The 18,625-nt window shown below is 32.0% G+C and overlaps 1 protein-coding gene across 1 annotated transcript in view; it reads right to left on the reverse strand.

Annotated features, from left to right (window-relative positions):
- The window catches only part of LOC106465122 (RING finger protein 17-like), a 102,294-nt gene that overhangs the window by 17,328 nt on the left and 66,341 nt on the right, over positions 1-18,625 (reverse strand). The window contains exons 18-24 of the mRNA XM_022392960.1: positions 12,612-12,696; positions 11,413-11,481; positions 8,654-8,795; positions 8,209-8,324; positions 5,465-5,567; positions 2,933-3,176; positions 168-267 (exon numbers count right to left, since the gene is read on the reverse strand). Of these exons, the coding sequence (XP_022248668.1) occupies positions 168-267; positions 2,933-3,176; positions 5,465-5,567; positions 8,209-8,324; positions 8,654-8,795; positions 11,413-11,481; positions 12,612-12,696 (859 nt within the window). The remainder of the gene's footprint in view (positions 1-167; positions 268-2,932; positions 3,177-5,464; positions 5,568-8,208; positions 8,325-8,653; positions 8,796-11,412; positions 11,482-12,611; positions 12,697-18,625) is intronic.

Consider the following 18,625-nt stretch of genomic DNA (forward strand, 5'->3'; position numbering starts at 1 on the left):
ATTAATCCAGTTTGACTGAACTCCATTTATAACAACCCTCTGCTTTCTTCCATCCAACCATTCTTCTCTCCAATTAGCTAACTTATCCCCCACACTTGTACAGATAATTTTTTTACAAGCCTTTTATATGGCACCTTGTCAAAGGCATTCTGAAAATACAGATACACCAAATCCATACCCTTAACCTCATCTACATAAGCACTAATCTTTTCAAAGAATGTCCAAAGATTTGTAAAGGAAGGTTTTCCCTCAGTGAAACTATGTTGACTATTCAATAAAATTGCAAACTTTGTTAAATGACTTTGTAAAGCACCTTTTATCAGATGTTCCAAAAGTTTTCCCACAACTGATGTAAGACTACGGGGTCTATAATTACCGGGACAATTTTATTTATCTCCCTTGAAAAGAGAAGTGATATTAGCTAACTTCCAATTCTTTAGTACCTGCCCACTATTCAAAGACTTACAAAAAATAGTAGCAAGTGGCTCTCATATCCACTCCATAATCTCCTTCAAAACCCTTGGGGAAATATTATCTTATTATTAATTTTTTATGTTTCCCATTTTTTTTAACAAGCTCAGAATAAATGTATTCATATTATCCGACCTAGTTTCCATTTATCAACTGTTCAAAGATGAGGAACACTACTTAAATCTTCATTAGTAAAAACTGTGAGAAAAAGAAAAATTTGATAACCCAGCCAGCTCATAATCATCAGATACGAGCCTTCCTTTATCTTCACTCACGGATCCTAACCACATCTTAGCATTTTGTTTACCCTTAATGTATTTAAAGAAATCCTAACTGTTAATTTTTACATTTCAGCCAACTTTTGTTTCATAAATTCCTTTTAATGTCCTAATTTCGTGTTTGACCAACTTTTTGATCTTATATAATATTCTAAATCTCTCATCATATCAGTCAATTTAAATTTCTTAAATTTGTAATGCTTTTCCTTAATTTTATCTCTTAAACTCTTTGCAAGTCAATCTAGTTTATCACTTGCAGCCACCCTTTTCTTTCTATACTGAATATGTTTATCTTGAACATTTAAAAATTCACCCTTAAAAAGTTTCCACATTTGATCAGTGTCTCCAAATAAGTCAGCTGCCCAATTCACAACGGATAATTCTTGTCGCATCCCTTCTAAATTTGCTTTTTTGAAATTTGTAACCATAATATCATTATTTCTGATCTCCATATGCAGAAAAACATCAAACCTAGTAAATCAACAGTCACTTGCAACCAGATGTTCCCTAATTTCCACCCTCTCAACAAATTCTAAATTTGCTTTTTTGAAATTTGTAACCATAATATCATTATTTCTGATCTCCATATGCAGAAAAACATCAAACCTAGTAAATCAACAGTCACTTGCAACCAGATGTTCCCTAATTTCCACCCTTTCAACAAATTCTATATTAGAAGTTAACTATTTTCTAGTAGGAACCTTGACCAATTGGTGAAGAAAAAGATCTTGAAACGTATCCCCAAACCTTTGTCCCTCATGGTTTGAATCTAGCATTTCCCAATCTATACACCTGAAATTAAAATCACCCATAATTATTACAACAACTGAAATCTTAATCTCATTATAAAGTTTCTCACTAATTTCATCAGTATCATCTGGTGGTCTGTAACTAATTCTTACTAAAAGCCTTTCCTCTTTATATCCACTGATAGAAACCCAAATAAATTCAATCTCCTTGCTATTGTCTTTGATATCCTCAACTTCAACAAGATGTAAATCACATTTTACATATAAAGCCACTCCTACCCTTCTCTTTAGTATTCCATCTCTATCAAATTAACCTGTAACCCTGTATTTCAAAGAAATTTGTCATCAAAATCATCTATGTTTAACCATGTTTCAGTTATTCCCATTATATCAAAATCCTCCATTATTATATTATATTTCTTATATTTCTAGCATTACGATAGTAACAATTAAGCCTATCCTTATAACTACTTCTATACTTATTTCCTATGCTAAACTTTTATCTACATCTTTTTTTGCACTGAGTTTATCTTGGCCCTTACCACTGTCTAATCCTAGTTTAAAACCTCTTTTACAGCTGAGTTAATAGCCCTTGCAAAGAAGCCAGATCCTACTCTATTTAAATGTAAACCATCCATTCCAAAAAGCTCCCTTCTCCCATTGAACAGATCCCACCAGCTTATCTGCTTATCCTTACATATTAATCTAAGCCTAGCATTTAGCCCTAATGACCTACTCATAATTTCATCCTACAGTTAATTATCAGCAGTATTCCTGACACAATTATGGTCTTTTTCTTTAAATGCCTTTATCAACCCCTTGAACTTATCAATTAGCTCTTCTGACCTACCTTTCCCTATATCATTAGCCCTATCAACAACTTAAAATTTCAGGTCTCTGTCGAACAAATGTCAAGCATATTCTATGATAACATTATCATCCCAACAACAATCAGGTGACAGGTGTTCCTTTGCATATGAATATTTACAGTTCAAAGCCTGTTACTGATCAGTGTGCAAAGTCAGTATAGTTCTCATTCTACAAATCACATTTTCTAGAGATTGTTTTTGAGATAAACATGATGGTACAGAATGTCATCGATAAAAATGGGGAATGTTGAAAGATTGGGGTTGACCTTTCAAAGACTTCTCCAGGACTTCCCGATAAAAACCACCAATTTTCCAGAATCTCTATTACTAAAATATTTGTTTACAAGATTTTCACAGCCTGTGATAATCGTGTGTCAATGAGACAACAAATTAGCTTTTGAAATATTATGTTGCATACTTGTGAATTTTTAATAGCTCTAATAGTTTTCCTAGAATGTCTTTTTCTATTTTTTCAGTACTTAGTAAATAAACTTTCATCATGACTAAAATAAAAATTAAACATTTCCTATGATACTCCATACTTTAATCAGACACATTTTCATACACTGTTACCTCATCACTCCATTCTTTTCCTTGAGGAGGAGCCACATCCGAAAGGCTGCATGAAATAGCTTGAGCTGGAAGTTTCATGCAGTCATCTGGTATTTTGTGTAAATCCCAATATGGGAGAACTTCTGTATTACCAAAATCCACATACCGAACCTCAACATTTGAATCACCAGGTAAGCCAATAATTTCAGCTCGGTACCAATTTTTGTCTACTGAAAATTTGCCAACTACTGCCATACCTGAAGTAAGAAAAAATATACATTGTGGGGGTTTTTGAAAATGTTAAAAGCTTTGGATAAGAAAAACTGATTTTGTGTAGTTATTTTCAAATTAAACTTTCTCGTATAACTAAATCACTGAATAGTTTCAAATATATCCTTTTTTTTCTCTTCTCTGAATCATATTATAAAACCTGTTTTATAATTAATAAAAACAAGCACATAATAGCTGGAAGTCTGAGCCTGTGACTGGGTTATAAATATCTAGATTATAATCTTCCAGCTACAATATTCCAAATTATTTGCTTATTTTTCATTAATCACAATTATATGATTTTGTTTCTTTATCATTTATCATTTTAAAACTGTTTTGCTGCTCTGTGGATCCCATGAACATATTTGCTGTACACAAAGTAACATCTAAAAAAAATGAAAACTGCTGAATGTTTCTAAATTCAATCCATATTATAAAAGTAATGATATAATCCTATTAACTCTTTCAACACGGTCTCGGTCCCTGGGATCGACCCCGTAAACATTTTGTGTCTGTTATAGTTTTCATGTTGTAACTTTTAAATTAGTAAGCAAATGTTAACGAAATTTGGCAGATTATCAGTAAATATTACACTGCTTTCATATGCAAAATATCACATTTTAAAAAAAATTAAGTCTTATGGTTTGTAAAGCAATGTTTTTCTCATGTCTTTTTTTTTCTTTTTTGCATGTTGCCCATCTAACATGCAAAGTAATTTTCATTTTAAGATTAAAAATACTTTTATGCATCAGAAAACTTTAAAATTTCACATACGAAATCTTTATAATGTCCAGATAGTTATCAAAAGAAAAAACTTTATATTCAAACTGTTATTTTCACTAAGAAATCTCTGTACAGGTTTGGTAGATTTGACAGATCTTGTAACCACCATAAGAAATTAGGAAATAATTATAAATTATGCCTCTTTCATTCTAGAATAACAACAAATTATAACACGAAAACATAGATGTTTAGACTAAATAGCTTAAATCTCATAACATTACATATTTATATATATTAATTATTTTAATTATATTGACCTTCCAGCTGTGCCTGGCTAACAATACAGAAGTTACAATGACACAGCACGCATGCTCTCATGTTACCATATTCAATAATATAAAACTGACCTTTAGTCTTTACAAAGTGACCTATCTTGCCTGTCTTTAGTAGACTAGTATTTGTAAAATACAGTCACATGTCAATTATTATACATTATATATGTATATAGATTAGTACTATTTAGAAATAAGTTCTTAAAATTATTTTTCTTAAAACATAAAACTGTAAATGAAGAAGTAAAGCAAACAATTATCTCTTCTAGTTACGACCTTTCTACACGGTTGCTAAGCCTTTTAAAATTTTGCACATAAAGGATATGAAATGAAATAATTTCTTTACGTTTTATATATACAGTTGAATAACTAAACAAATCATAAATTACTATATTAATGACACAGAATTCCACTATAACTTATCATGCTTAGTAACTAAGCTGTATTTCAGTCTAAGAAAATATGAAATATTGAGCAGACTAACGACACAACTTACCTCCTTGAAATTTTGGTTTGAAAAAATGATATGATGTTCTAACACTTTAAAATGGCTGAGAAAGCCACTAGGGAGCCATTCTGAGCTTTCGATTGGTTCTTTACATGTCACATATTGAAGTAAGTGTATATAAGGAACTGTTTCCAAAAATGGAAAGAGGTGAGTGGGGCCACTGTTTGATTCAGTACATGAGTGAAATTTCAGCAAATAGAAAAGATACGAGGCTCTTACTTCATATTCTAGCTTGTCAATATTTGTAATTTGAGTTCCTAATTCGTACAAAACTATAGACTTAGTATTTTGACATCACAAAAATCAAATTTGAACTGGTGCTGCATTCAACATACAAAAATCAATGTTGTGTATATTTAATATTTACTTTTGAATTAAGAAATTGAATAATACTAAAATCTGAATTGTAATGGACAGTTTGATACCAAACTTATTGACATAAATTCATGAAATAGAAGTTCAGTAAAATTTTGAATGTGAGTCAACAAAAGCGATGACATGGCCTTTGACCCATGACTTGTCTGGAAAGGGTTAATACAGTTTTCATTCTTAATTTTTACTTAAATAATTCTTTAAAGCTGCAGTATTTATAATCCTTAAAATCAACAGCTCAAGTTAATTCAAGTTTTCATAAAAGAAGTCTTCTCACTACAATATAGCAAGTAATACTGAAATTTATGACAAATTTTTAATTTCATTAATCAAATCTTACCCATACGAGGAGCATAAACTGCGTGTAGGTTTTTCTTGGAATCCGAGAATTTTTCTTGCATTTGAAAAATGAGGTTACTTAGGTGACGAGCACTTCCTCCTAACTATAAATACATTCAATATTATACCTCTGAAAACATTGTAGAAACATTAGATGATGAGCACTTCCTCCTAACTATAAATATGTTCAATATTATACTTCTGGAAACATTATAGAAACATTAGGTGACGAGCACTTCCTCCTAACTATAAATACATTCAATATTATTCCACTGGAAACATTAGGTGATGAGCACTTCCTCTTAACTATAAATACATTCAATATTATACCTCTGAAAACATTATAGAAACATTAGGTAACGAGCACTTCCTCCTAACTATAAATACATTCAATATTATTCCACTGGAAACATTATAGAAACATTAGGTGATGAGCACTTCCTCTTAACTATAAATACATTCAATATTATACCTCTGAAAACATTATAGAAACATTAGGTGAAGAGCACTTCCTCCTAACTATAAATACGTTCAATATTATACCTACAGAAACATTAGGTGATGAGCACTTCCTCCTAACTATAAATACATTCAATATTATTCCACTGGAAACATTATAGAAACATTAGGTGATGAGCACTTCCTCTTAACTATAAATACATTCAATATTATACCTCTGAAAACATTACAGAAACAATAATTACTTTTCACTATCCTAACCTCCTTAATACAGGAGATTTTCTGTACTACTAACTATTTTATAAAATTTGGTATCATGAGTACATACATTTAAGTGAGCTATGAAATATTTTTTATAAACTGATTACATAAAAATAGAAGGATAGTGTGAATTTTACACAGCATAGTCAAACCACAGATGAAAATTTGGATATAAGATAAATTCTTTATGCAAAACAATGGAAGAAGGTACAAACAAAAAACAACAATATACACACATATAGATATCAAGGATACAATGCTGAGAGTAAAATGCCAAAAATGTATTGTACCCTAATATAAAGTAATTCAAGAAACGTTTTAAAAAACTATGATATCTAAAATTACTGCATCTATTAACATCCTCCAATTTAGTTTCACAAATGAACTATTTCTCTCTCTCCTTCTCTAAACATATGTATAAAGTTAAAGTTACATGTTCTTTAATTCACTTTATAAGAACTGGAAAAACTATGTGAATTTAAAAATATGGGCCTTATACTTTGTGAAAGGTACATTTGCGTATGTTTATTAACAGTGGAAAATAGTGCAATATTTTCTTTTAAATTAATTACATAACATTTGAAGCTACAATCAAGGTGCAAGGTATGTAACAGAATGATATTACAATTTTACACACAATTATATGTATATCTGTGTTGAGTATTATACTGATTTACATTGTGGTAATTTAACATGTAAATGAAATTTTGTGTATTTCTGTAATGAGTAATATACTGATTTACACTGTGGTAATTTTACATGTAAATGAAATTTTGTGTTTTTCTGTAATGAGTAATATACTGATTTACAATGTGGTAATTTTACATTAAATGTAATTTTGTGTATTTCTGTGTTAAGTAACATACTTTTTTTATACTGTGGTAATTTTACATGTAAATGTAATTTTGTGTATTTCTGTGTTAAGTAACATACTTTTTTATACTGTGGTAATTTTACATGTAAATGTAATTTTGTGTATTTCTGTGTTAAATAACATACTTTTTTACACTGTGGTAATTTTACATGTAAATGAAATTTTGTGTATTTCTGTCATGAGTGATACACTTATTTACACTGTGGTAATTTTACATGTAAATGTAATTTTGTGTATTTCTGTGTTAAGTAACATACTTTTTTATACTGTGGTAATTTTACATGTAGGTGTAATTTTGTGTATTAAGGTCACGAAGAACATAATGATTTACGTTGTGACAATTATGTGTTAATACAAAACGGAAGACATCCCAGACCGAAATGGATAACTAAGCTATGTGCTATATAATGTAAAAACACCAGCTAAAATAGTATATAAAAACTACATAGACAGTGTCTTTGATGATGCCAGGTTAACTCTGATGAAATGTCAACAATGTCTATGTATTTCTTTTATATCTCGTTTTTAGCTGTTTTTACTTCATTTCTGAATTTTATGAGATAGCTATAGAACTTTAAATATCAACCTATACAACACTTGCATTTACTATATTGTATAATAATGGAAACAGTTTCATATAACACATTTGAATATACAAGAAATGCTAATGGACAAACAACACATTTATAAAATGACAGTAGCTACCGAGTTAAATTAAACTGCTAACACTATTTATATGCTCATGCATTATAACTGAAATATACCTTCCAAAAAGCTTTGAGGATATGCATCACATTTCCTGAACCTTTTCTGAAACGAGTGACAATTACTTAGTAATATGCGTATTAGTTTATTTAAAAAACATCAGGGTACTGAAGGTCACATCACTCACGCTGTGAAGGAAAAGCTGCCTACAAACTTTCGAAACACAAAATGGATGAAAAGAACAACAACAAGGAATATATAAAACAGATAGATAAAGTAATCAAATAATGTCAGTGTCTGGTATTTTATATGTACAACTTTCTTTAGTATGTAATTTCTATAATTATATTCTGACAGAAAAAGTGTCCTTAATGATTGTGTATAGTTTGCATTTGTTCTATTATTTATGTATTCAAACATATAGGATTAGATTGTGTGAAATATACCTGTTGTACAAAAAACTTCCCAGGATTCTCCAAATGACTAAGCACAACATTAAGTTTTTGGCCTGGTCGAAATTGATCAGGTGGAAAATACTTTCGTTTAAGCTGCATCTTTTTATCTATAAGAAGACATAAAAAAGGAGCTTTGTCATATTTAAGTTTGTATTACACTAATATTTCAAATATTCCATTATCAATGAGGTATTAAAAAGTAGCTGAAGACCAGAAAAAAACAAGAAAAGAAAAATTATATTCAAATATTCGTCAAAAAAGGATTTTTCTTACCGTAAAAACGTCAAAAGAAATATACTAATTTCAAAGTAAATGAGTATATAAATATTACAGTACTTTTAAGAATGATCAATTACAAGGTATCAGTTTTAGTTTTTTTTATAATTTTAAAATTTTCGACAAATATTAACCATCTTAGGATTTGAATACTACCAACCAATGGAATGTGGTGATGGAAAACAAGCAACTTCTAGAAAAACGAGGGCATCACGAACAGATATAGGAATCTCGTTCTTTATGTTGTCAGTTTCAGTTTCACAGAGGTCGACATATAGTATGTCATTTCTCTGTTCGATCACCTGCAAGAAGTCATGCTTGTAGTTTTAAATGTTGTTATACATAACAAAAAAGTACACAACCCTGTAAAGTTTTTAAGTATGTTACAATCACTTCAAAATATAATCTGATCACACTTTACTACTTCATCATCATATACAACAAATCATAAACAGATGATAAAATACCTGTTCTGTGAAATGAGTCAAGACTCATTCAGCTGTCCAATGGAGGAGCATTCTAAGCAAGTCTCCTCCATTCCATCCTGGTCCAAGCTCTTCTCATGGCTTAAAGCTTAATCCATTGTTAATCCTGTCATATTTGAGATGCTGCCCTCCAACCTTTCTTTCTTTTCTTCAAAAATGGTGCATTCCAGACTGTTAATTCCTCTGGATAAATACCTAAAATAGCCTAACTTCTCTGATGTGCAAGCTCCAATAGCTCTTTCTAAGGTCTGTTTCTGCCAATATTGATCGAATAGCCAAACTTCTATGATGTGTAAGCTCCAATAGCTCTTTCTGAGATCTGTTTCTGCCAATATTGATCGAATAGCCAAACTTCTATGATGTGTAAGCTCCAATAGCTCTTTCTGAGATCTGTTTCTGCCAATATTGATTGATTGATTCTCATTGCCATCCATAAAACCTACAGATTTCTTCTAAAAACAGTTAAATTCCAATGTCTGAATTCTTCTTTCATCTTCCTATTTCAGTTGCCAAGACTCCCATTTATATCAAGTATCCAAGTACATGAATAAGTACAGCATCCAAATATTCAGAATTAACTGTATCATCTTGTCCTTCATCAGGTTATAAAGTCTTGAGAAACTATTAGTTATCCCCAGCCTTCTCCTTGTTTCTGGCTGCAGTTGCTGCATGTGTTGATAATGGATCTAAATAATTTCACATCTTCAATAACTTCACCATCAAGAATCATTAGTACTTTATTTAGTCTTTGGCTGTCAAATACCACAATTTTGGTTGTCTTTATTTTTGTGATTAGCACCTTGTTTCTGCTTCAGTAATTTATTCAACAACCTCTACACTGATTGCAAGGAGGTGACATCTTTGTATCTCAAGTTGTTCATAAGTCTACTGACTTGAATTCCATCCTCTCCATCGTTTAGTACATCTCTTAAAATAAGTTCACCGTATAAATTGTACAAATTAGATGACACGTCCTTGTATGACACAAATCAGGGTTTTACTTATATCATTGTCATATTCTAAACTGACTGCTGGTTTCCGACCTCTATAAAGATAGCAAGTGAGCTTTTATTCAATAAATTAAGAAATCTATTAACTACGATGTCTCCTAAAGTGAATTGTTTCCTCTCACAATTGAAGGCCTTCCGAATATTTAAAATTGAGGATTCATGATTACCTTTAGGAGGAAATTTTTTAGCATGATTAATAATAAAATAACAGAGTACAGAAACTGGTCAGTAGAGAAATAATGTTTTTTTTTTTTATCAATTAAGTCAATAACCTTTCCAATGTTCATTTACAGTAAGTGCAATTTCATAAAAAAATCTTTTGGTAAACATTTTACATGTATAGTAAAAATTGGAATTTTGAATGATAAAAGAAAATCTCTTTTGGCCTTTAACCCTTTCGAGACAGGTCACGGTTGAAAGGCCATGTCATCTCGTTTGTTGACTCGCAATCAAAATTTTATTGAACTAATATTTCATGAATTTATGTCAATAAGTTTGGTATCAAACTGTAGATTATAATTAAAATTTTAGAACTATACATTACTCAATTTCTTAATTTAAAAGCAAATATTAATAAAATAAACATCGCTTTTTGTGTGTCACGTGATATTTTAAATGCAGCACTGGTTCAAATTAGATGTTTATGAAGTCAAAATACTAAGTCTATAGTTTTGTATGAATTAGAAACTCAAATTACTGATATTGACAGGTTAGAATATAAAATAAGAGCCTCTTATCTTTTCAATTTGCTAAGATATTGCTGATTGCTTGATAAATTATAGTTGAATTCTATGGTATTGATGTAGTAATTTATGATTTTTTAGTTATGTCGTTAACATTTGCTTACCAATTTAAAAGTTATAGCATGAAAACTACAACAAGCACAAAATGGTTACGAGGTCAGTCTTAGGGATCGAGCCCATGCTGAAAGAGTTAAAGTATATAAATCTTTAGATGTATTTTAATGAGTTTACTTTCAGTGTAGTTATTCAATTAACAAGCTTTTTACAATTTCCATGATCAAATACAAGTCAACTAAAACATTTCACAGTTTTTAAACAAGGAGAGGCCACTTATGGTTGTCATAACAGATATTAAGCAGTACATGGTAAGTACAACACTTTGGTTTGAGCTTCTTACCATTATTAGTTTGTGAACTGGAAAAGTATAAAGCTTAGGCAAGTTACACGAAGCTATTAAATATTGATGTATACTTCTAATAACTAGAGATGGACAAAAACTTGATTCCCACAAATGCAAAATAATGAAATAAACATAAATGATGCATTAATAAAATGTACTAGACAAAATCCTAGTGATATTTCTTAATCGTTACAGCTGATTCTACAAGGATATTGCTTAACATGTACTTTATACTGTTTGACATAAAAGGGTTAAGTAAGGAAGAGATTCATTATACTTACTTTCATCCTAACTTGTTTATTAGCTACAAACTGTGCAAATAGTTTGATAGCTTTCTGAGACCAAGCAACCTTAAGTAAAATAAAGAAAAAAACTTTATTATAATATGATTATTTATACATGAAGAATTTATGATATTTACAAGTAACTTAAAACTTCTGAATTACTGTACTATGTAGATCTCCATGAAAAAAAAACATACACCCAATGACATGATAAGACATATTATTAAAAATGCACATGGTACAAGTTAACCCTTTCACTGTGCAATAAATTTTCAGGCTGATTCCCAAAAAAAAGTGAGAATTATCCACCAAGAAATAAAAGTATGAATTTGACCCTTTATATTACTTTTTCAATATTGAAAGATGCTGTATTTTCTATATCTGACAGAAAAAAAGTGAGGAAAATTCGAAGAAAAGTGTTCTCTAGTAAATGCCATAAATACAGACAAAAGTAAGTTAATAAGAGGTCGAAATCCTTACAAAATATAAAAAAAAATATTTAGATAACAATATCCATGATGTAAAGAAACTGTCTTGATATAGATTCTATATGTGTTCCTGCAAAGTTGGCAATTTTGTAATGAGGCATGTAATCATCTAGGTTTCATGGTGTAGAACACAGATGGCAGCACACACACAGGTTTGGTGATTGTTTCAAGTACAGGGGAATATTCCTGCATGTCGCAATAGAGGTAAATTTTTTTGGTAGCTGTGGGGTAAATCCGAAATTTGAAGTCAGTGGGTATAAATGTTTATTCGGATAAATCCGAACTAAGCAGCAAAAGGGTAAATAAGTATGGAGTACAGATAGAACAGGTTGGAATTTTGAAGTTGTTTGTATAGTGTAGCTTTTAAAAAAGATCAATTTTGATAAAACCAAAACATGTAATTAATCCCGATTTCCACAGATACAATCTCTAGTTAAATTACAATAAGAATGATAAAAAATTTAATCGATCATGAAAGACAATTTTTATTCACAGCTCATTCGAAATATACTTGGAGTTTTGCAATAGATGTAGTTTCTACAATAAACATATTTATGTACAGAATGTGTTTACATTAATTACAAAACTGTATCTGTAGCACTTAAAGCTCCAGAGGAAAACACGTGACAAAAATACTATGAAGATAGAGCTCTTAAATAAATTTTATATTAAAGTTTTATATTTCTTTCGTTTTGTTTTATTCCTTACCTTATCACTTGGTACAATGTCCCACAGTGCACACCGTAAGGCCTGCCAGGAGAGGCTCAAAAACTTTGGCTGAATTGATCTCAATCTGTGGAAACACAAAGAAAAATTACATCTATTAAACATAATTGAAGGATGTCATAAAAACCATTCAAAAGATGCTCTTACATGTATTACTTAATTCATACACAGAAACTCATCTTAGCAGAGTGATAGATAATTTTCATATACCAGATACAGTGATATAGTTCAAAACAGTAAACACAGCTTTTACAAACTTCTGTTAACTCTTTTGCTACATCAGGGTAAAAGTGTCATTGCCTTTCACGATGTTACATTTAAAATTTGATCAAATACCTGTACTATCAATGTACGTCAATAAACATAGTTTATAATTCAAGTTCTTATTATCTCAGTTTTATCTTTAATTTCAAAAAGAAATATTAAAAAAAATTCTCAATCTTCATTTTTCTGTCATGTGTTGCACCTGAGCTCTAGACTCTTTATTTCAGAACTTAACTTCTCAAATAGGTGATTTTCATCAATTAGGATCATAAAATATACCTAATTACATGCAAGAATTTAAAATTTGAACCTTCTATCTTTATTTGCTAATATAATAATTTTGTCAATCCCATCAAAAGAGCTTCTCACTCTCTCCAACTTGAAAGATTGTTTGCTAGTCAACTTTTTGGGGCTGAGGGTCACATTTATAATTAAATTCTATATATCGTGTTTACAAACAACCTTTTGAATTTGGCAGGGAGAGTGTTCACTTTATATAAATGTATTGTCTTATGGTCACAGATTTACTGGTCTGAATAGTTATTTTTTTTAATCTACTTATATCTTACTTAGAAATTATAGCACTTTTGGGACATTCTTGTGAATGATATGTTATTTTGTATTATAAAATACATATCTGAAAGATGCATGAATTATTTGTTGGGGACCCAAATGTGTATGGTTCACTGAGGCTTATGACAGCTAAACAGTGAGTGTAAAGATCATGTGATATGGGTCAAAATAATGCCTGTCCAAGACAACCTAAAACTGCCACAGGCAACCCAACTTCAATGTAACAGTAAACCCGTCACAGGGAAATGTGAGCCCAAAAATGGCTATGCATCACTAGTTATGTTTGTTTTTACTAGATAGAAGTAATGACAACTTCTGGTAAAATGCCATATGTTTAGTGTGTAGAATTCTCCATTTACCTTGTAGTGATGAATTGCCCTTTGGCACAAAGTAATGTTATCAAAGGAAGTAGAAATAAGTTCAAATATCTAAACAAAATGTTAAAAGTTATTGGAATAGTAGTAAGAAAACATTAATTTATATTAATTGAACAGTTGTTCAATAAAATTTCCTTACTGGAAATGTTAAAGTTTCATCTGAGGATTGAAATATACAAACTATGCAGTATCAGTACATGTAGTCTATATGCCATTCAGTATACACATCTCAATCCAATTTCTCACTGGGAATAATTCATATAACAAAATGGAAGTGCCCATGAATGTGGAATACATTGTTAATATAGAAGATACCATTTTTAGCACTGGGGAAATACAAGATGAAAAAATGTAATAAGAGATGTTATACTATGAGGAATTTGGATACTACATGATTTCACTTAACTTATTTAAGCTTTCTGTACCCTTAAAAGATTTAATTTACCATTCAGAAATGTATTTATCTGGTGTCTAACTCATAAAAAGGGGCTTGTCCACCTGTTTATCCCTGCTACAAATGGAACTGATAAACCTAATTACTATTGGAGGCTAACCTGTTGCTTCTGAAGACTGGGTTATCCACTGTTTTTCAAGTGCAAAGTATCAATACGAAATGGTAAAGTCTTCACTGTGCCATTTAAGTTTGGTTTCAAATCTTCTGATATTGTTAATAATGCCAGAACTAAGAGCAGGCAGATGAATACGAGAAAAATTGGTCATGAGTGTTACCAACTTGCATGGGAAAATGGTAGCTGTTGGCTCAAATGTGACAAACATGGAGTGTATTATTGTTTATGTGAATAGTTTGACAAAACAAGTAAATCAATCCCTTTCAAACCAAAAGTTATATATAAACTTTACGTATCCAGTGTATAAGTTTTTTTTCATAATGACAATAAAGTACGTTCACAACAACAGTATGTTTGATACTTTTTCACTGTGATATAGATCTAGCTTATCTCTCTTTGGTTAACTTGTGTTTAGGGTTACAGATGAGGAGCGGAATTCTCCAAAACTAGTATAACCCAATAACACACATTGATCAAAGTGTAGATTGAACTGGACCTCCCTTGAACTTCGAGATTAAACAATTTACGGAATACTAAGTTTATGTATTATATCTGCTATTGTGCAACTATATAATGTGAAGAACTAAATAGTCGCCAATGAAACTTTTTCTTAATTTCACCTATCTAGTGTATAGGTTTTTCTGAGTGACTATAAAACACATTCATACCAACAGTATGTTTGAACTGCTGAAGAGCCACCTGAAAGAACACAACAGCAACATATGTCACATAATCTGTGGTACATGATTCTAAGCAATGCTGGGGACAGATGATCAAATAATGCTCGTTGTGAAGTTGATTCTAACACTATCAATCAGTACTGAGGAAGATGAACACAGATTCAATCTGATGAAAAGAATAAATCAGAAGGAGATCCAAACTCAAATCAAGCACAGCCTTCAAATCTTATGTATATAGGACTCTGCTATACTAAGAAGACTCTCAGCTGGGTAACAAAGAAGGCAACCAAGTGTAAGTCCATATGGGTCTTGGAAGAAATTCAAGGATGTCTCAACTTAACCAGTGTCTGTAGATGACCTGTCTGTCCAAGAGTCTGGAGATGACACTACTTTACCTGCAGATGAAGCTCCTTGGACATCAGATTCAGAGGTCAGTGAATAAAATGAACTCTTGACACAACCCTATGTTAAAGGTAGAACAGTTATTATCACTTGTTGCATCTGTCATTCTTGGAGTTTTTCATACAGTTTGATTTCTTCTGATCAATTGTTCAATGTTGTTCAATAAATATTCACTTCAGGTATTAGAAAGAAAATTGATTCCTTTACTGGAAATCTTGTAGCTCCCTGAAAATACAATGCAAAGTAAGTTATTTCCTCTTGAATATTTCGAGCAAGATCAATCTTGAATCAGCTGTAGGCAAGTCAACTAAGATGGTTCACACGCTCAGGGCATGTGAAAAGTTGGAATTATTTCAACCCCAGTGTGGTGTTTATGTAATCTCTAAGGAAAACAGCTAATGGACTCCCACTGTAATTTATTGCTTTTCATCTGCAATAGTAGGTCCAAAGTACAATAATAAAATCGCAAAATTCAGAGAAAACTAATGTGAAAATTTTAACAGTTGAAATTGCAGAGATAAATAATTTGAAAACCTTGAGATTAATTATGAATTCAAAGGAGAAGAAAAAAAAAGGTATTTATTTTATTTAATATTTTTCAACATCTGATTTCACTGTATTTTGCTGATTTTGCTACAGTCAGTGTTAGAGCAAAAAATATAAAATATAAAAGTTACTGAAACAAACTTTTGATATTCATTTAGAAGGTTCTTGAAGTTATCTAAATGAGACATGAAAACTGTAAAATGAAAATAAATATTTTTTATTCTTAGCACAGAAATCACCATTCACTTAAACTGACTCATTACAGGCTTTGTAATTTATAGACAGATTTTTGGTAAAAATGCTTTATTAAAAAAGTTAACATTTTCCTTACATGAAAATATATTTTCAATAGATACTTACCTCACTGCACACACTAGCTATTCCTATTCTGCCTTTGAGATTTTGCACATGCCGCCTAGCCTTGAGCTATCTCCCACCTAAGATGCGTTTTAATGTAAACTGTAGTCATCATGCGGCAATGATCCTCCACCAACAGCAGGACAACACATCCTCCATGTGCAATAGATCCGCATAAGCACTTGCACTCAAAATTAACTTCATTTTTAAACCAGTCAAGAATAATGAGCAACAGCAGGAGAGAGAGAGAAAGGGTGGAAAGGTGTGCAGAAAGGTATCTATTGAAAAGACATTATCAGGTAAGGAAAATATTAACCTAAATGATATCCTTACCTCTCAGCACAGCAATTGGGAAATCCTATATGAGCTCCCTTTGAAGAAGACGATTTCAGGGGAAACCCCATGGACAGTGACACCCTATAGTGGGGGCTAACACTCTTGGGAGATTGCATCCACCTCATGCAGGTTATATTATTTGCTCAGGTGAAAGTATGAAAGGAGGAAGGCAAAATGAGCCATATGTCACAGGGATGGGTGGTAAAAGACATTATCAACGAAGCAGTTGCATACAACAGGTAGTCAGGACATAAGGTGTAGTGTGGCTAGGGCAATGAAAAGACTCTACGGTTTGGTATATGTTCTGTTGTATAATTTACCTTATATATGCAGGGACATAGACTAAGTTCTTCCCTGTTGTGTGAGGAGAACACTTTGCCCCATCTGGCTGGCCAAACCACTAGGTGGCTAGGAAAAAGGGTATTCCATGCTCTGTGCTCAACTAGATGACTGGAAGGGTGGGTGATGCATGTAGGGGACACACCAGAGAGGTGCATGGACCTGATCATACCTAACCACCATAAATATCTTTTGCTAGAGATACTCCAAAAGGTAACAATGAAAACTAATTTGAAAGTTGCCATATGTGAGCCAAGGAAGTAGGCAGATATTAGTGATTTTGTAGAAAACTCTATCTCAACAGTGGGCACATTTGGACCCATGGTGGATGGGTTTAACACTTTCTGTTACTCTTGATTCTATGCAGATTTAGAGAAATAATACCTGCCTCTGAGCAAGTTCTGAATTGTATAAGAGTAAAAACAGGTAAGAAAGTAAAAGAGGTACTTAACTGTTAAAGACAGCGAGTAGACTGGAGATTGGACAAAGGTGATAACCTAAGGGAGACAAAGATGGTGGAGGCAATGGGAGATGAAGGTGTTGGGTGTAGGCCATATTCCAGCCTTCAAGCATCATCAAAAGTGTGAGGCCAGAGAGTGCATCATGTGGTGGGTTTGATGTGATGAGACATTATACAGCCTGCTAGATCTCCATCCAAAAAGGATAAACAATCCAGACAAGTTGACGAATCCATCTGATAATCATAGAGGAGGAGAGACCTCTAGAAGAAGATGGGTCTTATGGCAAGAATAAATGACAGAAGAAACTCCAAAATGGAGCTGTGCATGCCAAGTAACACCTTACTGTTTGAACTGGGCACAAAAGATAATCAGGATAAGTATGACCATAGCAGGCTCAGATCAATGAAAAAGAAGGAACGATCTCCCTCCTCAGCTGCCCTAGATTTAGAAAGAAATGAGCCATTAAGGAGCAAGATCAAAGATGATCTGTGAAACAAAGTATGGGAGGCATCCAATGCATAAATATCAGATCTGCAATGACCACAAGCCAGAAGGTTTTGAGTAACTGGTATAAATAGCAAGTGGCCAATGGTTGGAATTGGGCTAATGGGTAAGTGTGTAGAACTACAATAAAGTTCTAGTTGAGAAAAGGAATCGGACAAGGGGAATAATGAATAAAGAAGAACTGGAAAGATGGACAACAAGGTAGTACAACAAGGCTGCCTGATAGTCTGCTATGATAGAAACCAAAAATCTACAGTCAAACAATTAGGTAAAGAAGATCAAAAGGTGGGAAACAATAGTATGGCCTGGTGTGAGAGTAGCAGATGGACCAGTAGCAAAAACACACCACTTTTGTTGATAGACAGAGAGAGTATAAATACAATACAAACATAATAAAACAAGGGCTACACAGACTTATAAGCCTGACCAATGAGCAAGGACCAGACAATCCCACACGTGAAGACAAAGGGATGACAGTACTGGGTGAAAGACAGATGTATGAAGTTATAGCAAGAGTGACCAAGACTGAGGCAGAGGTTTCTTCGATGCCATTCAGTGAAGAAGAGGAAATGAAGACCGAGCTGGGCA

Source organism: Limulus polyphemus, unplaced genomic scaffold (genome assembly GCF_000517525.1).
Source record: "Limulus polyphemus unplaced genomic scaffold, Limulus_polyphemus-2.1.2 Scaffold1844, whole genome shotgun sequence".
NCBI lineage: Eukaryota > Metazoa > Arthropoda > Merostomata > Xiphosura > Limulidae > Limulus > Limulus polyphemus.